Here is an 18,552-nt window from a genome sequence, read left to right as displayed (position 1 = left end):
TAATTTGTTTCACTTAATTTTATTTCATTATATTTTAGTTTAGTTTATTTTGTTGTATTTGATTTTATTTAGTTTTCACTTTATTTTTTTACTTTATTTATTTTATTCTTTTCTTATTTTATTCTTTTTCTTTAATTTATTTAAATTTTTTTATGCCATATTATATTTGATTTCATTTTATTCATTGATTTTTAAATAATAAAAATTTGTATAGTTCTTCTGAGCGGCCTATTTTCATGAAATTTCTGCTTATTTGAGTCTAACTGAAACGAAATCAGTCTCATTGCAATAAACAATAGGCTACATATGTACCACGCCCGCACTCTCCCAGATTATCCATCAGAGAGGGGCTCGTACACAGGCGACCATTGCTGCATCTTTGGATACGTTTCATTTTTAATTTTTTTTCTCTGTTTTTTATTGCGTTTTCTTCAATTCAATAAACAGTTTGTTTATGTAGTTGAAAGTTATCTGTATGCTTCAATTAGTTTGCTTTCATTTATAGATTTTTATGTAAGTATTTAAATGTTTAAACTAAAAGAGATGATTGAGGACCAAAGCCTGGAAAACAAAATGAACTCTGAAGCAGCCAGCGATCGCTACAAACAACAACTAGCAAAGGTAAGAAGACAGCAATGACGAGCAATAAAACAAGAAACAGATAAAAAGTCGAAAAAATACCGTTAAAATCCGATAATAAAAATACAAATATTGAAGAGCTTCTACACAATATGGAAATGAATGAAAGAAGGCATGCAGGTGCCGCAACCGAAGTGTTGCTATTAACTATGCAAGCATGTACACATATATGTATGTATGTATATGTTTTTTTTAGTTGACCATCACAGTATTTTCTCGTCTGCTTGGCAAAAAACATTTGGACTTTCGCTCATTCAATATTTTTTATTTTCCTATTCAAATTATTATCACCTATGAGCAGTTCACAATGGAGCGCAAATAACCTGGCATCATAGCATTTGCAAATTCCCAATGCCAACAAAACAATGAAATAAAATTTTTTACCATCATTATTTACAAACGCCATGCTGCCAGGCCATTTGCGCTTAATTGTGAATTGCCCCATAATATTTTCATTGTATATTTCATTGGCAACAATAATTCTCAATTTGCGCAGCCAAACATATTCTTGTTGATTTTTTTTCACATTTATATGGCTGCTTCATTTCACTTTTGTTTGTGCTGCGCGCGCTGCTTGTTTAAACAAAAAGTTATTTTCAATTTTACTAATCTGCTGCTACTTATTTATTCTATTTTTCACTCTTCAAAAGGCAGAAGCAAAAAAGGATTTTACGAGTATGATTTTTCGTCATTCATCTTTTTTCGATACGGCCATGCTGTGTTAAGATAGGTAAAGTACAAATCAACAGTGAATACTCGTTGAGTAGAACTTAGTACAAAATTATTTAGCACAACTTAAGTTCATTTCATTTTCAAAGCAGCCACTCGAGGCCCATTGCTGAGATCATTACTAAGCGATATAAACATATGTTTTCATTACTCAACTCCTTAAACTGTTTTTGTGTTTTATTTTTTTTTTTTTTCTTACTTTTTGTTTTTTCTCTTTCGACAAGCACGTGCAATAGTTACTGCTTGCATTGTCTCTTTGCATATTTGCATTGAAGTTTTGCACAAATAAATACACGAAAAGAATACCACACAACACCAGCGAAATACAAACAACATACTGTGGTGTGGGAGGGGAAGTGGGTATAGATAGCGACGCACCTGGTAGCACCTTAAGAGCATAATTTTGGGATTTTTGGACTCGCAGGTTTCTTTCTAGTTATCATGTGTGTGTGTGTGTTTTTGTTTGTTTTTGTATTCATGAATTCAGCTACCGCCCGTTTTCTTCTCTAAACGTACGCAATGGGCTCACTACTCGTAGCCTTCTTTGCAGCCACTCATCTGTAAAGAGCAAAGAAAAGAGAACGGAAATACAGGTGAGTGCGGTTGAAGGTAAAAATGCATAAATATTAAAAATATATATATGTGCCTGTTTACATGTGTGTTTGTGTGTGTGAAAATGTGATTAAATGGTTAGATGAGCAGAAAGAGTATGAAAAATTCAAATTAATTAGAATATTGTGTAGTAAAGGAAATTAAAAAGAAAAATTGTAAAAGAATGCAAATACATATAAAAGCCTGGGAAAATCTATGAAAGTAAAGAAAAGCAATAAAAGGAGCTATAATTGCAATTTTAAAAGTGAAATGAAATAAATGAAATTAAACGAGAAAAAAAATATTTATGTGTAATAAACAGAAATTGAATTATGTTAGATGGAAAAAAGGGTATTGCATTTAAGATTAAAAGGAATGTATAAAAAAAATATAATAAATGGAAATGGAAATGCAAATGGCGATCAGAGTATCGCTAAGTGTGCATATCAGTTGTTCGTGAAAGCTTGTGTGCGCTCACTACTATTTTTAGGGAAGCTTAAAAAATTAATTTTTTTTATATTTTAATTAATTAATTTTTAATTTTTTTTTTATTTATTTATATATTTATTAAATTGCGGAAAAAGAAATCCATTATTTTTGCGTAAAGTTTTGGTGCAAGTGGTTTAAAATTGTTTTATCATCGATCTTTAGCTCATAGTCGATGCTACAACTACTAGCATGCCGGTCAACTTCGATTATTTCTGTGATTTTATCAACATTTTTCAACATCGAAAATCCATGAACGAAATAGACGAAACTGATATTGCACGTAATTAGCGGTTAGCAACGTCAAGACAGACACCACAACTAGAAGGAGAAGCTCGGTCAAATACTTAATAGAACCACCAATAACAACTGCACCAATATGACGTTACGCACTCTCTGAAGAACGCAATCTTGTTACTGTAATTACCATTACCAGCGATTGAAACTCCTCTAATATTTAATAGTTTTCATTTTTGCTCTCGCTACCGTCTGAACTGATGTACAGGTGAGTAGTAGAGAAGGTAGCGTAAAACGCGCAATCAACTGTTTTGCTCTGCTCCAAGCTACAATTCATTACTGCTAATAGCTCGGAGCAATGGAAAAAAATGTAAAGTGCTCTCTATAATTGGAGTAATGGCAAAGAAGCAGAGCAACAGTCAAAAAAGTGTAGGTAGTGGCAAAGAACTTGGAGTCGGCCGGAGCGCTTCATGTAAAATTATTCTTGTGTGCTCCAGCTGCCGCTACTGCTCTCGCTTCTGATGCACTGCTACTACTGCCATAGCTGCTACTTGAGCAGTAATCGTCTTTGTTTGTTAGATGCCCTCATTTTTTGTGCGTTTTTGCGATGCTGCATAGAAAATGTAATTGACGAGTTATATAAAGGGTGGTTAAATTTCAAGGGCCGATTTTAATGTGAACCACACCTAAACGTCAACGACACCGTTCAACTTCTTTCTCTGGGGTTATTTGAATTCAATTCAAGAGCTAAAGGATGAGATAATAAATATGACATTAACGGCATAGAACCTCAATTATGCCTCAGCGTCATCGAAAATTTGGACCATCGGATGAAGGTGTGCCGCCGAGGTCGCTGCGGCTATTTGGCCGATATTTTGTTCTATACGTAATTGAGTCATACCAATATTATCACAATAAAAAAAATGGCAATAATTTAAAAAAAAAAAATTGTATTTTATTCAAAATCAACACCGGCCCTTAAATCTTAACCACCCTTTAGTATAGGTTGTTGATAAGATTTTAGAGAGAAGTGGTAGAAACTCAAAATTTTCAAAAACAAGTGGTCGTTGTAAAAGTTTACTTAGTAGTCCGAGCATTGAATATAGTGTACAGTAAATCATAGTTTTAATTTAAATTTTTTTCATCACCGATGTTTGCAGCGAATAAAAATAATAAAAAGCAAAGAACACGAAGAAGCGCAGCTAGAGTGAATTACGAATATACCGTGTAAAGAGAGTATTATAATATAAAATATAAAATAAAAAAATTCCAAAATATGTTGATGAAAAACTGATTTTTGCGCTATTAAGTATGTATTTATGTAGTGATATTGTTTATGTTATGCTGTGTTTTTGTTTGTATTATGTTTATGAATGTAGTTATGTGCTATCCGTATATTCTTGGAACACTTACATACTTTACTGCACGATTCCGGAAAGTTTCCTGTTCCATGTCCCGTATTTTGTGTGTCAGCATGTGCTGCTTGAGGTTCCCCTGTTAAAAGTGAAAAAGAAACAATAAAAATATAAAAAAAGTTAGCATGCTTGAATTGCAACCTTGGAAAGTGAAAAAGAATTTTTTTGTAAAAATGTAAGTAATAAGAAATTAAGTATTTTTAGGGTTAGCTAAAATTCATAGCTGCAATTTTTTTTGTTTTGATTAAGGGTAAATCTATGCTTTATTTAAGAAAAAAATAAGGAGTTTGCCCACGACTGATTAAATTTTTTTCTATACTTTTGCAGTCACCGGAATATTTTGTTCTGTTCAAGCGTAAACAATTAATTTTACACTGAGGAGAACTGGAAACGGGTATAAAGCTTCTATCAACCTTAACTTATAATTTACACTAGTTTACAAATTTAGACTTTCTTTTTCGCGCACCGGATGTCACTATCCAATTGCTATGTATGTATGTATGTACAATCGCTCGGTGATTCCGAGAATCGAGTTAATTTTTGTATGGAGAAATGAAAAAAATGCAAACTTTAATACGGAAAAAAAAAATTTTGAATTATAATTATTTAATTTGAGAGCCTTCATACACTTATACATTAACATTTGTTTCGTAACTTTGGAATTTTCATTTGATCATTTACAATTTTTTTATTTCTAAATCAATGTCTTTCATTAGTAGCTGGATTTTGTCTTAAAAGATCAGTCTTTAATAGAAATTCATAATTTTTTTTTAGTTTTTTAAGTTTTTTTTAATATAATTAATTTTGACTTGGACTTGAGCTTCCAGGTAAATTCCTAAAATTTTATTTTCTATAGATTTACGGATACAACCTTTTAAAAAGGATCCTCGAACAGGACAAAAAAGGCTAGGCCCGCGTGCCTAATCGAAGGTGTCCAACGGAGGGTTAAGGGGAATTATTTTTTTTTTTTGTTTTATGAAAGAATAACGGTAAATTGCTATGTCTCGAAATATTCATAAAAGAAATTACCTCGATTACCTCGAGTTTTAGAATCAGCTGGGAATTCTGCATACCTTTTTCTATTGCAAATCAGTGTGATTTTAGACTATTCACTTTTTTTGGACCAACGAACTAGTTATTAGCGGTTACCAGCGAAATAGCTGGTTAAGGAACAAGTGATTTAGAAGTACAGTGTAACCTCTCCTAACGGACGCCTTTATTAGCCGGACCCCTCCCTTGAGCGAACATTTTTTTCTAAGCCAAATCTTATGCATCGAAAGAAGTTACTCTCTTTTGAATGGACATTTCTCTTGGACAGACAAAAACTGACTGACGGTGAGTGTCCGTCCAAGGGAGATTTCACTGTAAACCACCCTTTACTTGTTGTTTGACGGTCGCCGTAGCCGAAAATGTTGGTAGTGCCCGGTTCAAAACCCGCTGTGGGCTCTAAACCCAAAATGATATTTATTTTTTATGATATTATGAATTTTTTTTTTTCTAAAAGCGGTCGTCCGTCGGCAGGTAATGACAAATCCAGAAAGTTTTTCCACCATAATAAAGCTGAGGGGCCTGTCTTTCGGCGACGACGTAAAAGTGGAACACCATTAAGGCGCACACCACAAATTCCAAGGTGGCGCACAATTAATCATCAATTTTGTTTTTGAATAAGTTTTTTACTAAACAAAAAACTGACCTTTACGCGCTCTTGTCTGTTTGTATACTGCAGCTGTCTAGTTCACATGTTTCACATACGTTTGACGTACGACGCCATTTGCAAAAATTATAAATTTGCCGATAGGGTGATTAATTTTGCGCCACCTTGTACTATGAAACCACTTATTGGACATTTATACGGGAAAATAAAAGATTTCGATCACAAATATATAATTTCCCGATAGAGTGATTAATTTTGCGCCACCTTTTTATATACACTTTTGGTTTATTTCAGATTTTTCTCCTTTAAAAATCTCTTCTAAGTAAGCGAATAGTTTTGATAGCTGTGGTTTTTACCCCAAAGACGTAAAATTTTCTTTATAAAGAATTTTTTTTTTATTATTAGTATTTTTTTTCTTTTGATAAAAAGCAAAGTATTTTTCGTCACTCACCTTTGTAGTAAAACCACGATCACAGATCGTACACTTGAATGGTCGCTCCTTGGTATGACTGCGATAGTGAATTTCTAAAGCTGAATGACAAGGGAATGTTTTGAAACAGATGCCGCAGGTGGTGCTCCCTCGCACGCCTACAAAGCGAAATTTTTTTCGCAAAAAAAGAAAATTGAAAACACATTAAAATCTTTAAAGGGAAAACATGGGCAATAACTCAAACTCAAATCAAGCAAAAAGTTCATTTATTTAATTAAAAGATGCAGTTAATAAAATAATTTTTATAGCCTTTTTGCGCATGCGCAACAGAGCAAAGCTACAAAGTAATATCGTTAAAACTAAGTGTTAATTACCAGAAAGTAGGTCAATCTAGAGTGCAAGCAAAAAGTATGCAAACTCACCGGAAAGTGCAAGTGGATTGAATGGTGCCGCCGGCATTACCGATTGCGCAATCGTATTCATAGCTGAGCACATCGTTTGCGCAGTGGCTGGCGGAAAGAGCGGCAAATTGGGGAACATGCCGAAGGGCGGACGCGCCGCCACCAGTGGGTTCGGTGGTTGTGGCCCCTGTGGTGGTAGCGCACCCGACGCCTGCTGTTGTTGCTGGGCCGCCGCTGCCGCTGCTGCTGCTGCTGCTTGTTGGTGTTGCTGTTGTTGTAGGTGATGCGCCAGGTGAGGTGGCTGCAACGCTAGCTGATGTGGTGATTGCGCCGACGCATGTGACTCTTGCTGATGTTGTTGTTGTCGCATATGTTGCTGATGTGCTGCCTGCTGCTGCTCCTGCTTTATTTGGTGCTCACGCCGCAGCTGCTCCGCATGAAAAGCGACTGCATGCTGCTGCAGTTGTTGGTGATGGTGCTGCGCTTGAGCCTGTGCATGCGCCGCTGCCGCCACTACCGCTTGCTGCTGCATTAGTTGCTGATGTTGCTGCTGTAAGTGGTGATGCAGCACTGGTGGCAAGCAATCGACAGCCGAGGTGGGCACCAGAGGTGAGGTAAGCGCCGCAGCAGGACTCAGCTGTGAATGTGATTTTTGTGAGGGCACAGGATTTGGGCTTCTTGTTGTGTTGCTATTGGCACTGCTATTACGCAGTGGTGGTGTAGGTGACTTGCGTCCGCCTGCTTGAGTTGCACTGGCTGTTGGCGCTGGTGAACGCGAGCTGCTGCTGCTGTTGCTTGCGAGCACAGGCACGGCGCGTGGCGTCAGATCCAACGCGCCTTGCGATGCTTCAGACATAGAGCGAGCCGGCGAGCTGGTGCGCGTGGAGCATTGACGCGGCGCTCCCGAACTAGGGCTGGTTGGGGCGGAATTTATTGAGTTTGCATTGCTGGTGGAGGAGTGTGGCCGTGGTGTGGTATTCACGACTCCGCTGGCGTCGATTCGTAGCTTCTGCTCGAAAAGCAGACCTTTGAAGTCATCGCTGGATTTCGGCCGATCGCTTACATCTAAGTCATGACCACTGGACATGTGTTCGGAGGAGATATCATCGTCGAAGTCATCGCCGCAATCGATGTTCTCATCCAGATCACCCTGCGATGACTCTGAACCCAGAGTGCCATTGTGCGGGCCTAGATGACCCATAGCAGCGCCTGCTCCCGGCATAGCACCGAAGTGGAAAGCTGCTGCTGCGAAGGGGTTCATGAAGGCGCCGGGCATCATTGATGGCGGGGGATCACGTATTTCGGCTGCTTGTATTTGTTCGGGTGTTAGATCGGTTGGCTCGCCTGTGTGCAGGCGAATGTGCTGCTGCAATACCAGTGCATTCGAGTACTTCTTGTGGCAGACGGGGCATTGGTGGAAGTTGCGCATGGGTGGCCGAATCTTGTGCACGGCCATGTGCGTCTTCAAATTACCTTTGGTAGTGAAAGCGCGCCCACAAATTCGGCACTTGAAAGGTCGTTCGCCTGTGTGGGTGCGGTAATGCATCTGCAAAGCGCTCTTACACGACAGCACACGATCGCACACGACGCACTGATTCGGATCGGTAAGTTTCTTGTTCTTCATTAGCTCCTTCAACTTTAATGTTTCCGAAGTGTTTGAAACCTCTATGAAATTCTCCCAAGAGTTGTCATTGCTATGTGGGCGTGGCAGTAGTGCCATCTCGTGTTTGATCGGATTGAAGAACGGTGAGCGCTGTAAGTGGGCAGGCGAGCGTATGGGTGAATGATGTTCGGGTGAGAGATTTTTCGTAAAATTCAATGGGAAACGTTCCGCAAAGAAGTCGTCCCGATGGTGGAAAGACGGCGGCAGCTGGCCAGGTGTGGGCAGATGATCAAGGTGATTATGCATTCCTGGTGAGGGATGCGCATGAATTGTAATTGGTGGTTGTGCCGGGTGCCCCACAGGTGTCAGTGCCAACGGTTTTGAGGTTGGAGTTGGAGGCGTGAAGGGCGCGCTAGCACTCGTTTGTGTTGGCGATGAGGTAGCGCGTACAGGTGATAATGCTGACTGAGCGGGTGGGGTGTCCGCACGATCCATCTCTTCGTCGTGCGAGTCTATATCGATACTTTCCTCCTTGATTTTTATGTCCAACGCTGGCGGTGCGTCCGGTGGTGTATCACCATTTGTTGGTTCCGATGACCGCGACGTTGCCTTTTGCACTGTTGATTGATCGTCTTTCTTTTTCTCCGTAATTTCAGTCTTCACAGGCAGTTCGGGTGAGTTGGACGCCGAGGACTTGCGCAAATCTGTAGGTGTATCTTGCTTATTTCCCTTGGACGCAGTCTGTGTTGCAGGGGTCTCTGTGCGTGACCCCGCAACGGGCGGCATTTGCGGAAAAAACGGGTTAGGAAAGCCAGCGTTACCCAAAGACTTAAGCAGCTCCATTGGCGGCCGGTACAGGCCAGGCAAGCCGGGGAAAGCAGTACTTGGTGGAAAGGGTAACGGCAGTGACACAGGCGGCATGTGTTGTGGCATTTGCTGTGGCAATTCGACCGGTGTATGAGATGGCGAGCTATCTGGCGATATTTGATCCAACAGAGGTGGGTGAAATTTGTCCAAGTGCTCGGGTATAGGTGTAGCATTCATTGGCACATGCGGAAACTTATGCGCATGCCGCTGAAAGTGTACCTTCAAATTGCCTTTGGTGGTGAAGCGGCTGCCACAAACGTTGCACTTAAATGGGCGTTCGCCGGTATGAGAACGAATGTGTATTTGGAGCGCCGAATCGGAACCGAACACCTTGCCGCAGTAGCGGCAACGATGCTTGAAGAATGGTTCATTGCGATCGCCATTCTTGTCTCTGAATGCAAACTCATCGGCCATATTGTTCGCGAGTATGCCCTGCGAGGCGGAGTCCAGCACCTCTTGCGCACGCTTTTGCAGCATCTCTAATGAATTGGGCTCGGGTAGATCATCGTGATTGGTAATTATGGTGGACGCGAGATCGGAACCGTACGGCAGTGGCATATTCTCCAACTCCTTCAGCTTACTCAGCGGATCCGATGATGCGGGCATTTGCTCGCCGAGTCGTGTAGCACTGCCGTGCGTCACCTCTACGCTTATACGTCTGCTGGCGCTGGCTCTGCCAAAGGCATCACTATCATCTTCACGCTTGCGTTTTAGCGACTCCAAGGGAGATGCGCCACTAGCTGCTCCTGACGCACTAGACGTGGTTGCGCTTGCACCGGAGGGGGTTTCATCACGCAACGGTACCCCAGCATTTATGAGATGCTGACGTGCCTTCGCTTCAGCCATGCGCGCTTCCGCTCTCTGACGCAATTCCATTTCCGCAATACGTTCTTCTTCTTCATATGTATCCTCCTCGCCGTCTTCACGCTCCTCTTCCATTTCTTCACCCTCACCCTCCCCCTCAACCTCACCTTCGCTTGCACCCTTCGGCTGATTCATTGCCAACTGCGATTGCAGCTGCTGTATGAGTTGTATTTGAAAAAGTTGTTGTTGTTGTAGATTGAACAGCGCTTGCTGCAGGAATGCCAACTGTTTCATAGCCGCGTCATTATCACCGCCCTGCGCACCATTCGCAATCGTCTTGGCGGCAAATTGCGCGATAGCCATTTGCATATTTTGTATGGCTTCCAGATTGACGGGTGCGGCGCCAAAAGCGGCAGCATTTTGTGGTAATATGCTAGCGGTGGGTGTCAGGGGCGCAGAAGTGGTCTTCACAATGGTATCTGTATCGGATGTGGCAGCTGCATTGTTGACCTCTTCTGAGCCACTGGGCTTTGGTGTTGCTGAATTAGCAGTTAATTCTTTTGCATGCTGTTTCAGCGTAAATTCTTCAGGTGCCTGTGCTCCCTGCTCTTCCTCATCTTCCTCCTCTTCGTCGTTGTCGCCGCCGCCACCGTCTCCTTCAATTGCTGGCGCGCGCTGCTTTGCCATCGTGCCTGCCGATGCATAAAGCGGTCTCTCCTGCTCCTCCATATCCATAGGCGTGGGTGAACCAAATTTGTTGTTGTTAGTCTTACAAGCGTTATCTGTGGGATATGTATTATATGGCGGCGAACTGGCAGCGCTAATTGCCGACGCGGCGCTGTCTCCACTCACCATTGCCATTGTCGTCGTCACATCCGCCGCATTGGCAAGTGATTTCAATTGTAGTAAACGCTCCACGGGTGTCGAGCCGCGCGCTTGTTCTAGTCGCGTTGCCGATGCACCGGACATTATAACATCATTGGCGCTGCCGTTGCTATTGCTATTGCCGTCGATGTTGCTGGTGTTGTTGTGATTGTGATCTTCAGTGACTGCAACGTCGTGTGCAGCAGCTTCTGTTGTTGTGCTATTTTCTGCCACATCGGCTGCGCTTTGTGCGCGATCTTGGGCTTGTGCCGCAACGGACAAATCATTGCCAATTGCACTTTGCTTCGGCGAGGCAACCACATTCGTAGCTCCCGTTGTTGCCGTTGTTGTGTTTGTGGAGTCTTTGTTACTCGCCATTTCTTGGCTAGTAATGGGCGAGCAGCAAGCACCATTCTCCTCCTGATCGCTCGAATCATCTGAAGCTGCAGCGCGAACAAGAATAAAAAACATGAAAAGAAAGAAGCAGAAAAATACATTTTTTAAATATAAAATAGAAAAATTGAAAATCGTACAACGTAATGCTAAGCGCTAAGCGCTAAGGAAAAATTTTAAAGCAGGTGTAAATGAGTGTCCCCACGGAAATAAAACCTAACAAGCTGGAAAATGAGGTCCCTCAGCGTAGAGCATCGGCAAAACGAAAAGCGTGGCGGACACAGGCTACAACCCGAATCTTGCACACAAGTTGGCAGTGCCTTACTGTTGCTGAGGCGCGACCGCATGCGCTTGACTGACAACACGAACGCGGCAGTGGCCATCACTAGGCTAGTTTCACGTGCCAACGGCGGCCAACAAACCGATAACTAATAACTCGCTTTCTTGTCCACTTGCATTTCGCCATTTAATGAAGAGCCAGCAGTGGCAACGACGACAAAGAAACTGGTCGAAAAAAAAACATGCAAGAAATAAGAGAAAAAATCGCCAAGCTTTAAGCGAAACAAACAAAGAAGAAGTAAAAATTGTTTTTCTTTTTTCGTTTTACGCGGAAAAGGTGCGCACGATTACGCGCGCGAGTGTTGTCCGTCGCTGGCTACCATTGCCATATTGACTTGTCATAATCGTGCCATATTTATTTGCTTATACATTCAATAAATTGTTGTTTTTGCTAGCTGCTGCGACTGCTGTTGTTGTTGATTAAACATACGTTACAGTTAACAATGTGCGCTGTGACTTTAAGCGGCGATTCACGCGAATTTCGAACAGGATTTAATGATCATGGGAATGCGAAGGAAACCTAAGTGCAATTACAGTGTTTTTAGGACATGCAGTTCATATTGCTGAGTTCCATTATTTTAAAATTAACTTTTATTTATAAAATCGTAATGGATCATTCAACAATTTGAAGCCAAAACAAAGTGGCCTGGACCACATAAAACTAATCAAAAGTTGATCAATCATTAATTGCCTGACATTTTTTTTCGAAAAGCAATACAAAATTGGAAGTAGAGAAGACTCTTTAAGTATAAATATAAAATAACCGATCGGTATCTGAAATATAGCTGATGTATAACAAATTGATGGCCCCCGTAGTCGAATGGGTTCGTGTTTGACTGATATTCGGTATAGATTCGTGTTCGAAACTCTCTATCGGCATGAAACACTAAGTGATAAAAAAGCCTTTTTCTAATAACAGTTGCGCTTCGGCAAGCAATGGCGAACCTCTGAGGGGATATTTCTGCCATGAAAAAGCTCCTCATTAAGAAACCATCTGCCATTCAGAGGCGGCATAAAATTCTAGGTCACTCCATTTGTCGACCGACACTAAAGGCGTAGATATACCACATATTGAAAGAAGGGCACAGCCAAGCATAGAACAAAGGATGTACGCGCGAATTATGTAAGGTTATTTTAGTACTAGGGTAATTTCTGATTATTTTGTTTATATGTCACGATGCACAAAACTCAACCATTTTCGAGATATTCGGTAGTAAACATAATTTTAAAAAATTTTTAATTTTTTCTTATATGCCCACTTTTTTCAAATTTTAATTCCAGCGTCTTTTTTTTTTGGTTTTGTGCTTATTTAGCTGTCAATTCACAAAAATCGTCAATAAAATTTGAACCAAGCCCTGACAGCTCAAAATGGCTGAATTTATGATTTCTCAATGCTTTATAGCTCATATCATTAAAAATACACAAAAAAACAACTTTGTGCGGAAACTATTCCGCAAATTATTTGAAAAACTGCTATATATTTTTAGCTATCCAAAAAGGCGTAATACTTAAATTAAAGAAGTAATCCGTAGGCTAATCGTAGGCTCAACAAGTGGAAGGTAAAATTTCATAGGAAGGAAAAATTGTAAAAATATGCGACTAAAACAAAAAATTAGTAATTTAATTTCTTTTATTCAATATAATTCGTTCATGTCATAACCGCCCTCATTCAAGCTACAAATTCTCATTATTTTCAATGAATAATTTTTCACGACGCTTGCTCTTAGTTGCTGCCTCATTTCAGCTCATTTTGTTCTTCAACATCAAACATAAAATCGAAATCAACGTTTTTCAATAACTGAAGAAGCTGTTGAGTCCTTCAAGGATTATGAATCGAGCGACGGTTGTGTGCGTCACCTTCGATGAAAGAAGCTTTTTTCGTGCATAAAAAAATCTCGTATGAGAAACGAGTTTTTCACTTTTGGCCAGAAAAAGTGATCTCGGGTCTGATACGAGGCTTTCATTCTAGACACGGAAGTAGGATCACTCTCCCGCATGTTGTTTTAAGACAATTGGTTAATGAGAAATTACACGAATAATTATGCTCTCAAGTATCTCGGACGACTTTCGTAGCAACCTTGTATATATAATATAACAAAAACAAAAAAACAACTTTAAGGGCGACCAGCTTTGAAAATTAAACATTAAAATTTAAGCTTAGTTTCCTGTTCATCGGTTCATTGGTGCAAGCAAGATCGCCAAAAATTTCCCAGAGCGAATTCTTCGATGTGTTTGAGGCCTAGTTCCACGCTTTGATTTCCTAATTACCGGATCATTAGCGGTAACCAGATGATCGAAGCCGGTAAAGAGAAAAAAAAAAACGGAAGAAAGAAAGTAAAGAATGATAAACAGAGAAATCTAGTACCATGAAAATCAGCACTAGGATGATACACCGGCTCAAAAATTAGCCGAAATTACTAATTTCAACTAACCGCCCTAGAAATATTGTATTCGTTACGCTGGCAATTATACTGGAGGAAATGAACAATGAAAGAAATATCAATGAATAATTGAATCGTTTTCGGGTTATTGACGTATTTCCATTATCTACTTTTTAAATAGAAGGAAAGACAAACAGCAGAAGGTAGAACATGAAATCTATAAGTAAATACCAGGTCACACATTGCGAATTTTGTCGCTATTAATACTGTACTTCACTCAGAGCTGGGCGATAATAATTGCCTGCACAATTGATTACGCCTAGAACTATGTTTAACAGGACTCCAACAACACTGGTAACACTACGGACACTTGTGGTCTATGTGAGATCTATTCAAAACTAGCAGATTTATCTAACCTAACCTACAATTTTTTTAAATTACCACAATGGAAATCGTCAATAATAAAAATAAAAAGGAATTAATATTAAATTACAATTACAGTAGTCTTGATTTCTTCCTCTACTTGATTGGTGTGTTACCCGCTTAAGCGATTTTGGTTGAGTTTAACGAAATGCGCCAGTCGTTTATTTCTCGTGCCAACAGGCGCCAGTTGGGCACATCAAGTGAAGCTAAGTCTTTATACACCTGATTTCTCCAACCCAAAGAAGACCTTCATCTTATTCTGTTACCACCAGCTGGCACCGCATCGAGTACTTCTAGAGGCCGGGTATTCATATCTATTCGAACGACATGGCCTAGCCAGCGGAGCCGGTGCATCTTTGCTATGTCTATTTCTATGCGATCTTTAAGCTCATGCAGCTCATTGTTCCATCGCCTGCAATACTCGTCATCGCTACTGAGCAGAATCTCTCTCTCAAACACTCCAAGAGTTGCCTCATCGGATGTTGTGATCGTCCAAGCTTCTGCGTCAAATAATACAACGGGCATGATGAGCGCCTTATAAAGGTTAGTTTTGTTCGTGGAGTGTGGACTTTAGTACTCAATCAATCCAAAGTAGCACTTTTTGGTAAGAGAGATTCTCCGTGAGATTCCAGAGCTGGCATTTTGATCGGTGTTAATGCTGATACTTAAATCAGCGATCAGTCAAAATCATAACTATCAACAGTTTCGTGGGTGTCTTGATTTAGCCTTCGATAAACGTTTACAAAATTCTAGAATTAAAATTTTCCTTGTCAGTTACCACCGGACATTCCAATTTTTTACCTTTAATACTTAAATAAAAATCTATATTTTTTGATATTAAAGTTCTCTAATTTATTGAAAATGTTATCTCATGTAAATAATGCAGTGTTAAGCTAAAAATTATTTTTTCTGATTAAAATAAACCTGATAACGTAAACATAATAGCAGTGATTTTTACGGATTTTTAGTAAAAGTAATCCTTTGCAGCGTATACAGTAATTCTAATCGTCCAGCACAGGTTTGACGAGATTGGAGATGCCCTCAATATTTCTCTCAAAGCTTAATAGGAGGCTTCTGCGCAGCATTCAGGTTCAAAGTACGCCTTTCAGTGAGTACAATTTTCTGCAGAAACTGTCCGCGCATAGCATCTATGTCAACATAATCTTTCGGGGCGTAAACAGAACTCGGCTGATACTTTGACGTTGAGTGCTGTAGCCATCGCCAACAGCTTAAACGTCGCATTGGATAGTGAAATAGCATTTTTTTCTTTATTTATAATTCATCTGATATCTGAAGTAATCAAGAGACTTTACTGCTTGAGCCAATTTGATATCGAATTTGAACGTAAAATGTGTCACAATGCGTGGTGAGGGCTTCCCGACCCTTTTGTGTCGTGTAATTGTTTAAGCAGTATTCGATTCATTTTAATTCACTTGCCGATTATTTATCGTACAACTAAACCCCACTGTGTTTTCGTCCCAACTAAAATATTTATTATTAATTTTTTTTTTTTTTGCAAATATATTTTCCTTGAAAGACAAACAAAACTTAGCTACTTCTATTACTGCGACTCCAGCGCATAGCCTTTGGTGTGACCATACACCTGTCGTTTGCTAGTGGCCTGCCGCTACCATTGCTAAAAAACACTTGCCTGCTGCAGTTGCACTGGCTGGCTCACAACTGTGGCCTCTGTGCGGCCCGCCTTGCAACATGTTTGTCGCGCACATTTGGCATTCGGCATGCGGCATGCGGTTGCAGCGCGCAATTCATAGCGCATAACAGGCATACAGCGTGAGCGCGCCATAATCGCGCAGAAATCTTTCACTAATCCAGCGGCAGCTAAAGCAAAGCCAACAGCAACAACAACAACACGTAACTCAAGTAAAATCAGACAAAAGCTAAGGCAGCAAAATTAAAAAGGCACAACAACAAAAAAATAACAAATTACAATAATAATAGCAAAAAACATTGTCGTGGAGTTAAACGGCAAAGGCGTAGCGTAGTTGAAGATGGTGGTTGCTTGTTGTTGTGTTATGTTTTCTTTGCTGTTGCTGTTGCTGTAGCTTTTTGCTGCACTTGCAGCTCGTATAACTCAATTGGCAGCAGCAAACACTTTAGCAACAGTGACTTTGCTTATATATGTGCGTGCGTGTGTGTTTGCACAGATCTTTGCAATAACTAGAACTTCGAACTAGCATTTGTTGTGCTTAAACTACTGCTGAGACAGTTTCTTACATGTAGCTACACATGCATACATACATATACACTAGGCCGGGTCGATTTGTGGGGAGGCAAAAAAATCGCCCATTGCTCTGTGAAAATCATATTCTAGGGATCAAAATAAGAAACTTTGCCGAAGGAACCATACCTCTAAAACGAATTCTGATGTCCCCCAAGTTGGGTCGAACTTTTTAGTTTCTTTTCTCATGTAAGGGCCAAAAATGGTGATATTTTGAAATGATTGTATGGGGAACCCCCCAAGGAGTTCCAGGGGGTGTGCCACTAGCATGGGTGGATTGGCCGTCCAAAGTTAGTGGGGGTCGGTCATACATTTGGACTCGATTGGAGCACTCTAAATGGGTCAAAGTGGGATTTTTCGTTCGACCCGAATCGCGGGACATCAGAATTCGTTTTAGAGGTATGGTTCCTTCGGCAAAGTTTCTTATTTTGATCCCTAGAATACGATTTTCACAAAGCAATGAGCGATTTTTAAATCGACCCGCCCTAATGTACACATACATACATACACACATACACACTTTATTGACTTGTCTCAGCTTCCTGATTAATTTTTCGCAGCGCATTTCAAAGCAAAGCAAAAGTATTCTCCACTTGGCTGCGACTACTAATGTTTTAAATGTACAAATATACTCACATGTCCATAGATTTGTCTGTTATAATTGCTCTCGAATGCATCACACTTCAGAAATGTGCATTTTCATCGAAACATCGACAAAAAAGGTGATAAATAAATGAATTCGAATCTTTGGTGCATCGTGAACAATTCTTTTTGAACGCATTTTTTTGGGAATAGGGCACGTGAGATGTAAACGAAAAGTAGTTATATAGTCATAAGTAAGTAGTCATACAAAAACGCTTGTAAAATGTATAGGATGCACTTCTGACAGTCATACCCAACTTTTAATTTGGCCCACAAGTCATGTCCCAAATCCATTCCATTCTATTTATATGGCTGTAAGTCTCACTAATGATGTAAATAACCGATGATATCACTAATGAGCTCATCTTATAAGTTTTTTGTGACACATTGCCACTAAAAAACAGACTCTAGCAATTTATCATTGATTGGGAAAATTAGATGAAATTTTGTTTTCAAAATTATTGTGAAATAAATTAAACGCAAAAACATGCAACTGCTTTGGAATAGTCCACCTACAAGGTGGCGCAAAATTAATCATCCAATTTTGTTTTTGAGTATTTTTTTTTTGTCAAATTTATGGTGCCCGTCTTGATACCTTTCCACAAATGGAAATTTTTTTAATAAAGTTGAAAAATAAGCAGTGATTAAATTTCTTGCGCCACATCGTTACCTTCTATGGATTAAATTAAAAAAAGCTCTGTAGAACAAGTGCAAATGGCAAGTGGAGATCTCGATTTTTACATTTAGGTTAGGTTGAAGCGGATCTGACTCAAAAAATAAACCAAAAAGCAAGGCATCACACGTGGAGTAAAGTGGGGTAAAGCGCCGCTAGTCGATATTTAGGACTACATCAATAGAAACACCGAACTTCTTCAACAACAACAACAGTATGAGAAAATTGCATAAATGAACGATCACTCATAAAAATGTGTGGGTTATCCCTTCAAAGGTATTAATAAAATCTTTTAAACAAATCACTAATAGTGAGAGTGAGCAGCGCTTTGTTATAAATCTGTCGCCACTAATTAACTGACAGCGGTAATTTACTGCAAAAAGAATAACGATTTCAGTTTTTACTCAAGTAAAATACAATGCAGCATCAAAAAAAACCATTCAAATCATAAATTTTAAAATGCAAATAAAGCATTTGTTTTTTTTTTTTTTGTTCTTTTTCAACTACTGCAGGGACGCGCATGCATTTTTTTGTTTCCTTTTTTTAAACTTAGCTGAATATATTTTTATTTTATGAGTTTTGAAGAAATGTTTGCCAATATTTTTCGTGACCATAAAAATCTGATTTATGCATTTTTTTAAAGCAAAGCAATTTGGGTGAACGTTAAATTAATTTTTCCTTTATTACCAGCGAAGTGACAAATTCATATAAATTTTTAATATAATGCAAATATTGACCTTCA

At 39.7% G+C, this 18,552-nt stretch overlaps 2 protein-coding genes across 3 annotated transcripts in view; both read right to left on the bottom strand.

Annotated features, from left to right (window-relative positions):
* Positions 1-1,602: 1,602 nt before the first annotated feature.
* LOC129249182 (homeotic protein spalt-major) lies at positions 1,603-10,720 on the bottom strand. 2 transcript variants are annotated; one of them, XM_054888847.1, is made up of 4 exons: positions 6,604-10,720; positions 6,203-6,339; positions 4,096-4,176; positions 1,603-1,926 (listed from the first exon to the last, which is right to left on the bottom strand). In XM_054888847.1, exons 1-4 carry the CDS (start codon positions 10,715-10,717, stop codon positions 1,897-1,899), a joined length of 4,362 nt encoding a protein of 1,453 aa, XP_054744822.1. In that variant the 5' UTR covers positions 10,718-10,720; the 3' UTR covers positions 1,603-1,896. The 2 variants fall into 2 exon arrangements, with proteins under 2 accessions (XP_054744822.1, XP_054744823.1); XM_054888848.1 differs by having other exon boundaries at positions 4,100-4,176.
* A 32-nt stretch (positions 10,721-10,752) lies between these two features.
* The window catches only part of LOC129248905 (homeotic protein spalt-major-like), a 43,538-nt gene continuing 35,738 nt past the window's right edge, over positions 10,753-18,552 (bottom strand). Inside the window, exons 2-3 of the mRNA XM_054888515.1 lie at positions 10,824-11,163; positions 10,753-10,768 (exon numbers count right to left, since the gene is read on the bottom strand). Coding sequence (XP_054744490.1) covers positions 10,753-10,768; positions 10,824-11,163 — 356 coding nt within the window. The remainder of the gene's footprint in view (positions 10,769-10,823; positions 11,164-18,552) is intronic.

This window comes from Anastrepha obliqua, chromosome 5 (assembly GCF_027943255.1).
Source record: "Anastrepha obliqua isolate idAnaObli1 chromosome 5, idAnaObli1_1.0, whole genome shotgun sequence".
In the NCBI taxonomy this organism is placed as follows: domain Eukaryota; kingdom Metazoa; phylum Arthropoda; class Insecta; order Diptera; family Tephritidae; genus Anastrepha; species Anastrepha obliqua.
This window is presented reverse-complemented; position numbering and strand designations above follow the sequence as displayed.